The 11,780-nt window shown below is 33.9% G+C and overlaps 2 protein-coding genes across 2 annotated transcripts; both read left to right on the top strand.

Annotated features, from left to right (window-relative positions):
* Positions 1-3,129: 3,129 nt before the first annotated feature.
* LOC139873364 (uncharacterized) lies at positions 3,130-4,658 on the top strand. The gene is made up of 2 exons (XM_071861293.1): positions 3,130-3,682; positions 4,158-4,658. The coding sequence occupies exons 1-2, from the start codon at positions 3,194-3,196 to the stop codon at positions 4,224-4,226; spliced, it is 558 nt and encodes a 185-aa protein (XP_071717394.1). The 5' UTR covers positions 3,130-3,193; the 3' UTR covers positions 4,227-4,658.
* A 2,579-nt stretch (positions 4,659-7,237) lies between these two features.
* On the top strand, positions 7,238-9,973 carry LOC139872520 (UDP-glycosyltransferase 85C2-like). Its single transcript, XM_071860409.1, has 2 exons — positions 7,238-7,760; positions 8,882-9,973. The coding sequence occupies exons 1-2, from the start codon at positions 7,259-7,261 to the stop codon at positions 9,826-9,828; spliced, it is 1,449 nt and encodes a 482-aa protein (XP_071716510.1). The 5' UTR covers positions 7,238-7,258; the 3' UTR covers positions 9,829-9,973.
* The last annotated feature ends 1,807 nt before the right edge of the window (positions 9,974-11,780 follow it).

The raw sequence follows: 11,780 nt of genomic DNA, 5'->3' as shown, positions 1-11,780 counted from the left end.
TACATCTCTTCTTTTGAAATTTAGCAAATACCCAGTTAAACGTCGTTGCCACAATGCTATCATTTAAATAAAATTTATGAAATGATCAGTCTTTGAAGATAGTATTGTTGCGTAATCTCCAAATATGCCACGTAGTCAAAAAAACAATGATCATCATGATGGTTCGCCAATTACCCGAAATAGGAACACCGTCTAACCAAGAACGAGGACCAAGAAGGGATGGTAATGTTAACCCATTGAGCAATGTTTGCCCAAATTTGGCGAAATATATCACAGTGTAAGAATAAATGTTCTTTGTCTTCCAAATCATCATTACAGAAGCAACACAATAGGTCATCAATATCTAACTCATAGTCGAAAAGATTAATCATAGTCGGAAGCCTCAATAACCTCAAATGTCAAATAAAAACATTAATCTTTATATGGACCAGATTACACCAAATAGATTGGAAAGAGTAAGGTGCCTTGTTTCGGTAATCAATACGGTTACGAGTAGCATATACAATTAAAATATATTGTAATTTTATATCATTCGCATTAGTCGGTTAAAATGATTATTAAATAAGTTATTGTAATTCACAAGCAACGTAATTCTGAACCTTTTGAATTATTCAGAGTTTAATAATTCAGTTTTATTGCCGTTCAAAAAATAATAATTCAGTTTTATTAAATGAATTCTAAGTATTAGTGTTTGGCTATTCCTTTTCCTTAATTAAAAACTCAACTTATTCACATAAATGAAAACTGTATTCAGTGAATTCATAAGGGTCATGCTAAAAATATAATAATTGATTAATATGTTAATAGTCCCCAAAAGGTGGTATGTTTTTTCTTGAACAGAAAAGTAAGAAAAATTTGTTGGTCCGAGTGTCACGTGGAAGATTTGTATTCAATGTAGTTTACGATCCAACCATCCCTCCTGGTCGCTTGAAGCGTACCTATCAGGCAATTACTCATCAGTCATCTCTAAGGCTGTTAAAGAACTGAAATTTTGACGAGCTTCTCGAATTCGAATTCGTTTATTTCGAGTTCGAGCTTTAACGAGTTCAAATTCGAGTCGAGTTCGAACAAGAAATGTTGTTCGATTAGTTTCACGAGCCGAGTATGAAAAAATTAATATTCGACTCGACTCGTTCGAAAACTCGTTTAATAATCGAACGAGCTAATGAAGCATACACGACTCGAATAGTTTGTATGCTTGTTTATGTTTAAACGAGTCGAGCTACAAGAGCCAAGCTAAGCGAGGTTGTTGAACAACATTGTATGAAAAACTATAATATTAAATTAAAGCCTTATACATGCATGTTAGCACTAAATTTATAACTTAAGTATGTAAATAGAAATTTTAAAGTTTTAAACTTTAAGTAGCAAAATATAAATGTTAGGTATAAGAAATCATTAACACTTAAGTGTTATATTTATAAGTGATAGTGTGCATAGCATTACCTTGCGCATTGCACAAGGATTGCACTAAGTTTTAGCACCTTGTGCTGAAATTCGCAATGCACAAGTGTGCTGAAATCCGCAATCCGCAATCCGTACAAGAGTGCATAAATCCGCACAAGAGTGCAAGAATCCGCACAAGAGTGCATGAATCCGCACAAGAGTGCATGAATCCGAACAAAAGTGCAAGAATACGCGAATATTCTGAATACTATAAATAGGGAGCTTGACCTCTCATTTATAGGTTGTTGATTCTCTGCCATTTTGCCCAGACCTTTGTGATTTTCACTTGTGACTTTGCCCAAGGAATTTCTACATCGAGTCAAGGTGAATCATGCTAATTAACAATCAAGACCGGGTCGGGGTGGTTGATCACTTGATTGAAAAGTGAAAGACGATCATCAGAGCCCAAAACAAACAACAACACCCCAATCCTCCTCATTGCACTCGATCCTTGATCCAATTCCGTAAGGAAGACGGATCTAGGATCGATCAATAAGCACCTTTTTGGTATCGTTTTATTTCTCACATTTAATGTGGGATGAAATTCCTTAACTTATTTTTACTTCATCCCACATTTAATACTAGAAGAAAGTGAGATGAAATGATACCGATATAAATATATGTGTAAGAATAATATCAATTTTAAATATTTGTAGTTGTTGATCTTTAATTAATACTACGGAGTAATACAAGAAGTAATCCGAGTAATATAATTCTATAGTTCACAAGCTCTTAAATTATTTTTTAAAACTAGTTATTTTTTCATAACTTAATTTTTCACAACTTAGTATTTTCATTAACTATTAAAATAAAAGGTAAATTTATATCATTGTTCCATGTGATTTACTCAAAATCATTCTTCGAGTGTAGCTATTCTAAGCAGATTTGGGACAAGATAAAAAGGTTTATTTTGATTTCGAGTATTGGTGACAATCGGAAGGTTATTGTTCAGCTTTTCATCCTGTATGCTCATAGAAGAGTGGCTCGTGATATGTTGGCAAAATTTATTTTCGGTGCTACGGTGTACTACATTTGGCAAGAACGTAACACTAGACTTTTTAAAGGTGAATCTCGAGACCAAAACAAGCTGTTTAACATCATCTATGGAACCTTCCGATTAAAGTTGATGTCAGTAAAGTTCAAGGACTCACATCATATTTGAAAGATGAAGATAGCATGGCAAATAAATATTTGTGTGATGTGTTTTGGTTTTGTTGGTTGTGTGTAGCCTTTGGTTGTTTCCTGTCTATAAGTCGTATTATCTTCATTTTTGTAATTGTGCATTATTAATAATATTATCTGGTGATTACCCTTTATCAAAAAAAAAAAAAAACGATTGCTATTTAAAAAAAAAATAAAAGAGTTTCAAATGTGTTACATAAATTATTCATGACTCTTGATTTTCGATTCTAAATTCGCCATTTGTAAGGATAGGGATGACTCCCATATTTTTTTCACCAATGTTAAACAAGGAAAGTGAATCACACAATGAGCAAATTATGCCGAAAACAAGCAAACATCATATCATAAATAAAATCATATAATATTTTAATAGTTTTAGCAGGAACAAAAATGCAATTGCCACATCAGCCACATGGCTAAGCCTGATTGGTAAGAGGGCAGTCCCCTCAAGGTCAATAATTGATCATTCCCCTAATCCACTCTGTCTTCCTGCTGGCATTATCAACCCTCTTTCAAATCCCTTAAACCCTAATCCTTTTGTCACAAAAAAACACACTCAAAAAACATGGCCAACATTTCTATTCAACACCTTTTCTTGATTTCACTTTTAACCCTCACAAGTTCATCTCTTTCTTTCTCTAAACAAACACAAACTATCTATGAAATCTTGAGATCAAATGGGTTACCAATGGGCTTATTACCAAAAGGTGTGACAAATTTCACTTTTAATGATTCGGGTCGATTTGAGGTCCATTTGGATCAGGCTTGTAATTCGAAATTTGAAAATGAGTTTCATTATGATCGAAATGTTTCTGGTACGTTGACTTTTGGTCATATCAATCAAGTATCTGGTATCTCTGCACAAGATTTGTTTATGTGGTTTACAGTTAAAGAAATTAGAGTTGATATACCGAGTACCGGTTTGATTTATTTTGATGTGGGTGTTGTTCATAAGCAATTTTCTTTGTCTTCTTTTGATACACCCAGAGATTGTTTGGTTTCTGCTATTGATGATGATGATAATAATCAGATTATTGCTCAGACTGTATCTAAGGTAAGAAATTGTGTTTGACTTTTTTGTAATTTTGACTTTTTGGTGATGGGTTTGATAAATTGAGCATTGATTTGAATGAATTTTGGAGAATTGAAATCTGGGTTCTGTAATGTGGGCAATTTGGGAGATGGGTTTAGTTCAGGTTTGATTAAAGATTGGATTTTTGTTTGTAAGTTACCAAAATTATCTTTGACTTTTTTCTAATTTCAACTATTTGATAATGTGTATGATTATTAAAGTAGTGATATGATTGTATTGTAATAGTTTCCGCATGCGTTTGGTTCAGTTTATGATCAAAGTTAGATTTGTAGTTGGTGAAATTTGCTTCTTTGTTTCAAGTATGCTTTTACTTGGTTGATAAAAATTGGATGCTGAAAGAATCAATTAGTCTTGAAAACATCTTCTGATATTTATTGATACTCAGTTGATTGATTTTTTTTTGGTAAAGTTTTGATCTTTATTCTAATATATGCAGAAGCTATCAAGAAAACTTGGACACCAGAAGCGGAGCAGCCATCAAGATCGATCAGTGGTTGTTTTATGAAGATGAAGTTGTGGGTACATAAAGATTATTCAAAATGTCACAATATTTCAATCAAGTTATGGGTATTTCCATATCTTGTTTGTACATGTTTTCCTTAGAAAGTCCAAATCTTGTCTGTCTTGTTGTTTTTGGGGTTTTTTATCTGTATAGTATAAAGTCTGCAAAGGGGTCTCAAATCATCAATTTTGAATGGAATAAACGACGAAATGAAAAACAGAATGTAGAAGAAATTGAATTCAAAATCGTACTTCTTGGTGCAAGGGATCGAAGTTTATATCAGGTGATCATACAAGTTTACATTTATGCTGTTTATTTCATGATTAAGAACATAAAAGTCATTCGCTCATGGATGCATTCTGTTTTTGTAAAGTCAAATATTAAGGTATACCTGCTTCTTAATCGAATCAATAAAGAATAAATTGGTTTTTTCCCCGTTGTACGTTCCACCATTCATAAATGCCTGTTAGGTTTTGTTCCTGTTTTCTGTTGTCATAGCAATGTCAAACTCTTAATTTCGAGTTTGTGTGCTTGAAATTACCAAATCTTGAATGTGATGCTACAATATTATTTTCTTTTTTAATCGCAAAAGAATTGATATATTAATAAACGCTCCCTAGTAAGGCGTTAAGAAAGAATTACAAAGGCTTTTGATATAGTTTAAAAACATTCCTTATGCGCCTTTTGAACAAGCGATTTAGCTGATGTGGCAAGACAAAATGCCCAAACGCCCCTTCCGGAGACGATTTAGGGCAAAAAAAATGGTGATCTTCATCTTTCAACGGGAGAAATAAGGTGTGTTTATCAATTTTTTTTTTTTTTTTTTTTTTTTCACTCTACTCCAAATTATATTTTGCAGTATCACTTACAACCTTCCATAAACCTTCTTCGACAACCTTCTTCACTACACCCCTTCATCCCACAACATTGTCACATCAGAGTCATCCCACTTAGAAATTTTTTACAAACACTCCACGTCACATTCACTATAAGGAATGGTGTAAGGGTAACGAATATTGTGCATATATTTTAATTTATAAACAAGGTGTAAACAAGTTGCATGACATATATGTACAAAAGTGTTGTTGTGATGTAGAAATATACCTTGTTTAAGTAGGTGGTTAGTAGGTTTACTCACCTACTTGTGTTTCCCAGTTGTTGATTGTTTACTATATTTGTAGGTATCTGCAATTGGTGGTTGCTTTGATTGTAAGTGCATATACCTTATACACCCTACTTGTAGTATTTGATTAATGGAAAGGACAACAATAACTTTTTAAAGTGGCTATGAATGTTATTCTATTTATCGCCTTTTATTCCTTATCTCATTCATGTAGTTTGTTATGTAGAACAACATATGGACTTAGTCTAAGGACCAACCAACTACCTTGTATAGCCAGTTCCTAGGTAGCAGAACGATTTCACTATGCACGTGAATGCAGAGCTACACATTAGTTGCGCATCTTGCAACCCAGTTCCTGGGTAGCAGCCAAGCGGTCCCACTGGCATGTTCAGTAGTTGCAATGGCCGTAATGGGACTCTGCCTGGCTTTCTTTTGGGACTAACCCTAGCTTCCTTTTGTTAGTGAGCAAGGTTGAAAAAGACACGAGACGGGATCGAGACGGACGTTGATTAACATTGACTTTTAAATATTTAAAGCCAGAAACTTTTGTTGATTAATTTGTACCTAGAATCGTTATCACTGTTAATTTATTACAAATAAAATCAAACTAAATTACGACAATTTTGACCGACTGATTTGACCAATTTTCTGACTTTTGACCAACTTTGACCCAACTTTTGACTGATATTCACCAATTTGTACGTTTGTACTTTTGACCGAGACGGTTGAAACGAAGACGGGATGAGCTGGTCACCAAATCGCTACACAGCGCGAGACAGGGTCATTTGCAACCATGTGGGTGAGTAAAGAACGTATTGGTCCTTTAAAAGGCAGGACATACTTGTTACATGTATTTTACACGAATTGTTTGATGTAGATGTGTATAAAATACGCGTATAATGAGTTCAAGATTTGTCCCTCAAAGTACTTCCTATTGCGTTGATGAAGTCTTGAGTTGGTTTGAGACCTGCAAAACAAGGTCGAGCTTTGATTGATTATTCCAATATCAAGTATCTACAATTTGATACAGGTTTTTGGAATGAAGAGGGTCAGGTTAAGTTGGGCTTTTTGTTTCGGCGAAAAACAAACTTAGAACGAGGGAACTTTCATCAAAAGATGAAAGGAACCTAACCAAGAGCTACAAAGACGACTAGCTTCGCAATTGGAAAACAAACAAATGGACCCCTAAAACTAACCAAGCTATCTAAGGATAAGTCAAGCCTAAACAAACAACAAAATGGGGAACCTAACAAAACCCATCACCAAAGAACAAAAGAAACCAAATAAACTTACACACCAACTTGGGTTGATTTGAAGACACTTTGTTTATTTCAGCTTTTCTTAATATAATTAATGCATTAAATATAAATTATAGGTTACTTTAACTAAATTCATTTGACCTGCTCAGCCCATTTGAATTCTTTGAGATGAAAATGGCATAAAACTATCTAGCTATATAAAGGCCATTGATAAACACAACAAACATTTATTAAAAATACATCTAAGACATGCATTGCATTATTGGTTTTTTGGCTCGTTTGTTTTAGTTAGTAACTTGTTTTGATTTTGTATCGGTTTAGGTTACTTGAGACTCGGTATACATAGTTCGCATGTTAGCCGCTTTCTAGGTACGAGCCTTATCAGGGTTCTCACTTGTATCTCTTGTTTTCGTTTTCTCTTCAAAAACGTTTTCAGCTTCTATAGAAGTTTCGTTATTTTTGAAGGAAAAGAAAATTATTGTAGTCCATTGAGAAGATCCCACTACATATTTTCAAGTCCCAACGCTACTCCTTGTAATTACCTGTTTTATAAACAATATAGATATAGATATAGATATAGATAGATATAGACATTGATATATAAATACTATCAAGAACCCTCATCCATTCAGTACGTACGGCACAAATAAAAGATGGAAACATTAGTGACAACCAATGAGAACAACCCTCACGTGGTGTTCATTCCATTTCCAGCACAAAGCCACATCAAGTGCATGCTAAAACTAGCCAAACTATTGCACCACAAAGGTGTTCACATCACTTTTGTCAACACCGAATTCACTCACAACCGGTTCATTAATTCGGGTGGACCACACTGCCTTGATGGTGCACCAGGGTTCAAATTTGAAACCATTCCTGATGGTCTTACTACTGATCCTGATCAAACGACTCAAGAATTGAATGAAATTCGTGAAGCTCTTTTAACCAATTGTTTGGGTCCGTTTGTTGAGCTTGTGGCTAGCCATGAAACTTCGGTTACTTGTATTATATCCGATGGGTTCATGCCTTTTGCTACTTATGCTGCTGAAAAGCTTGGTGTCCCAATTATGCAGTTTTGGACAGTTGCTGCTTGTGCTTTCATGGGCTTTTATATTGCTCCAGATTTACTTGAAAAGAAATTAATTCCACTACAAGGTTTGTTTTCTAACCACCTTCCTTTGACTTAAAAAACAGGATAACACATTTAACCGTCACAAGATAGCCTAGTGATTAAACAAGATAGCCTAGTGATTGAGTCCTAATATACTTATCAGTCTGATAAGGGTAAAAAACGGCCATGGAATAAGCCAGTTAGGCCTCCGTGTACATCGCGTACATTTAAGTAAAAATATCATTCTTCCTATATAACCTAAAAGACAAAACCTCATCTGTTTAACAGCTATTACCAAAGTGTGTAATTATGGCCTAGCTGTATATATCAGGATAACTCAACAATCACAACATTTTAGGTCAAGACAGAATGTCGAGTTTTTACTTTAAAAAGTCTTTGCTCCAACTATAAAAGGTACGGAGTAATATTTTATTTTATATTTTATATATTATTATTTTTGGCATAAATGAAGTATATATCTGTATATCTAGAAGAGCTTTAACTTATTATTAAAAGTTTATTACTTTGTCTCAACCCTTGGTGCCTATCCACTGCATTGAGATCCTTATCGTATTGCTTTTATCATTTTGTGGTTTACGTCTTATTTGGTGTGCCAATAACAGAGTACTCCGTATTTATTTTCACACGATCCTCTTTAAATTAATATAAAAATGCTATGTAGTCTAACCAAGTAACCTAAATATTACTTTAATAAACTCCTGATTCATGATATAACTTATTAGAACACTTTCTTCAAACATTACTAAATAAACTTTTAGGAAATGGCCTGAAACGATCACAATATACTTGTTAAGATCGTGTATATCTAAGTAGTTAAAAGAGTCCACTCGTTGACCTTCTATGTCTATCCGTTGATATATGAAGTTGTTAGACTTAGGCCCAAGTTCATATATGCCCAAGTTCATATATTGAACTTGGGCCTAACTAATATGTCTAACACATGTAGCACATATAGTGTTACATTTTTGTTTGCAAGTAGAACTTGCACACAATTTCGGAATTTTTATTGTTCCATTTCTATATTTAATTACTAATTACTATACCATTCAAGACAATTCTTGATTCAAGTAACAACTTTTTCAATCTCACTTTAGTCTGTAATGCTTTAGCCAAAATTTGTTAATCATTATGGTATAATATACAGATGAAACTTGCTTGACAAATGGGTACCTCAACACATCAATAGATTGGATTCCGGGACTCGAAGGGTTCAATTTGAAGGATCTTCCAAGTTACACTCGCGCCACGGACGTTAACAATACAAGCCTCAAGTATTGCGTTGAGTCTGCTAAGACGGCTCGCAAGATTTCACACATAATCATTCATACATTCGATGCATTAGAGTCGAATGTCATCAAAGCAATTGAGCCCATGTTCCCAAATGTCTACACGGTAGGACCACTACAGTTACTCTTAAACCAGATAGAAAATGAGGAAGAAACAAAGAAATTAGACTTTAACGGCTATAGTTTGTGGAAGGAAGAATCAGAGTGCATAAAATGGTTGAATTCAAAGGAACCAAACTCGGTTGTTTATGTCAATTTTGGAAGCATAACTATGATGTCTTTAGAACAACTTATGGAACTTGGTTGGGGACTTGCTAATAGCAACCAATATTTTCTTTGGATAATTAGACCCGATATGGTTATTGGGGAGTCTGCTATTTTGCCTAAAGAATTTGAAGATATTATTAAAAAGAGAGGTTTTATAGCGGGGTGGTGTTCGCAAGAAGAGGTGTTGAACCACCCTTCGGTTGGTGGTTTTTTGACTCATTGTGGGTGGGGTTCGATCATTGAGAGCTTAGCGGCTGGTGTCCCAATGATTTGTTGTCCATTTTATGGGGACCAACCGACTAATTGTAGACAAATGTGCAAAGAATGGGAAGCTGGGATGGAGATTGGGAACGAAGTTAAGAGGAATGAAGTCGAGAGGGTTGTGGCAGAGTTAATGGTCGGAGACAAAGGTAGCCAAATGAGGAATAAAGTTAAAGAGTGGAAGAAAAGGATGGAAATTGCGACGAGTCCTGATGGTTCGTCGTCTTTGAGTGTTGAGAAACTTGCCAATGAAATATCTATGCTTTCACGAAAGTAGTCTTTCGTAGGATTTTCAGCAAAGACCATTTAGTGTGTATCCCCGAAAGTTCATAATAAAATGTTATTTCCTACCTACGGTTACTCAGTTAGGGGCTCGCGTTGATTGAATCGGACAAAGTTGCTGGGTTAATTGAGAGTCATTAAATTTATGAATTTGTTTAGTTTGGGTTAGGGATGAACATGTCTACCTAAATACTCCGTAGTAAATACCTAAATCATATCACTCTCGTACCGAACCGGTACTTGGGAACTATGTGTATGATTATTATTATGTTTATGATTATTATTATTAGTAGTAGTAATACTACTACTTCTTTTATTTTTATTATTAGTATTATTCGTGTTATTATTATTTGTTGTAGTAATTGGTTATTGTATATTATTAATAATTGCTATTATTAGTTTTATTGTTATTATTACTATTATTAGTAGTAGTAGTAAAATTTGTTATTATTATCACTATTGTCTTTTTATTATTTTTATTACTATCACTATTATTATCTGTATTATTATTATTACTATGATTACTACTATAGTACTCCTATTTTTATTATTCCCTTTTACTGTTACTTCTTTTACTGTTACTATTTACTATTATTACTATTACTATACTCTAATATTATTATTATTATTATTAGTATTGCTATTATCAATATTATTATATTACTATTACTATTGATGTTGACTATTATTTACTACCACTATTATTAAAATTATATGCCTATACATTTATGTATGTATATGCATGTATATGTGTATTCATGTTTATATAGGTGTTTATATATGCTCATCGTTTACTTTTAGTGTAGCTGTTCATGCATTTTTTTTTCGTTGGCTAGAGTACGGCTCTAGTTAGTCGACAGCAAGCGTTGATTTATTGGCGACTTGACTGACCCCTAGAGCTTAAAGTAAATTTCAAGCATGATTTGATTTTACCATTTTCATGGCGTCTCTATTTTTATTTTATTTTTATTCAGTTTTATTTAATTTCTTTGTTTAGTTTAATTTTTTAATTCTTTTTATTCTTAAAATAAAAATTTTCTACTTTTCGGTCGGAGGTCCACTCGGAAGCAATCTCTCTATCCGTTAGGGGAAGGATTGTCTACATCTCACCTCCCCCATACACCACCTATGTGTCATTGGATTTTTTTGTTGTTGTTGTTGTTGTGGTATTCGGTACTTCATGGTACGGTAATATTTACAAGGTTTGGTACCGATACCAAAATTATAAGGGAATTATTGGGTCATGCTTAATGCTATATTATATGTAATAACTTTAAAAATAATGATAATTATCAATAATCATATCCTTAACTCCCTGCTTTTATTTTATATTATTTTTTATAATAACTTTCTTTACAAAAAGTACGTCTATCGTCAATTGTGTTTCCGTAAATTGGCATGGACTCCAACTCAACTATCTTTGTGTGTTGGCCAAGTTACAATGGTGACCAGTGAGAGCTTGTAGTTCACTGGTACCCGATGCTTATGATCCCTGAGCCCTCCTTGTGTTTGGCTTGCATTAGAATCAGGTGCAGGTTCAAACCCGTTCCTTCACATTGTGGGTTTCCTGGGGAAGGTAATTTAAAGGCTCAAGTTTCTTTCGAGGTGGGATTGGTGATTGCCATAGACAAATACAGTTAGGGTGTCCGTGCCAAATCACACCTTTTTGCGTTAGAAGTTATAATGGTGACATTGAACTCTCAAATAGATGAACTTTGTTCGTTCAATTCTTAGGGGGAAGAAGGATGGGGAACGAATGGGAAGACTGGAGTAGTCTATTCATTAGCCGAAATGAATTATTTCGTTTGGAACACTTCTTTATATTGGCATCTTTATAACTTGTTAAAACATGTTAGGTGTTTTTCTTCTCATCTTTAAATGTTGACATGATAGTGAGTTTAAGGATTATATACTTTAAATATTTTTTTCTTCAAGAGGCATCAGTGA

The sequence above is a fragment of the Rutidosis leptorrhynchoides genome, chromosome 10, assembly GCF_046630445.1.
Source record: "Rutidosis leptorrhynchoides isolate AG116_Rl617_1_P2 chromosome 10, CSIRO_AGI_Rlap_v1, whole genome shotgun sequence".
Taxonomy (NCBI): Eukaryota; Viridiplantae; Streptophyta; class Magnoliopsida; order Asterales; family Asteraceae; genus Rutidosis; species Rutidosis leptorrhynchoides.
Note: the sequence above shows the minus strand (reverse complement) of the source record. Positions and strands in the feature narration are given on the sequence as shown.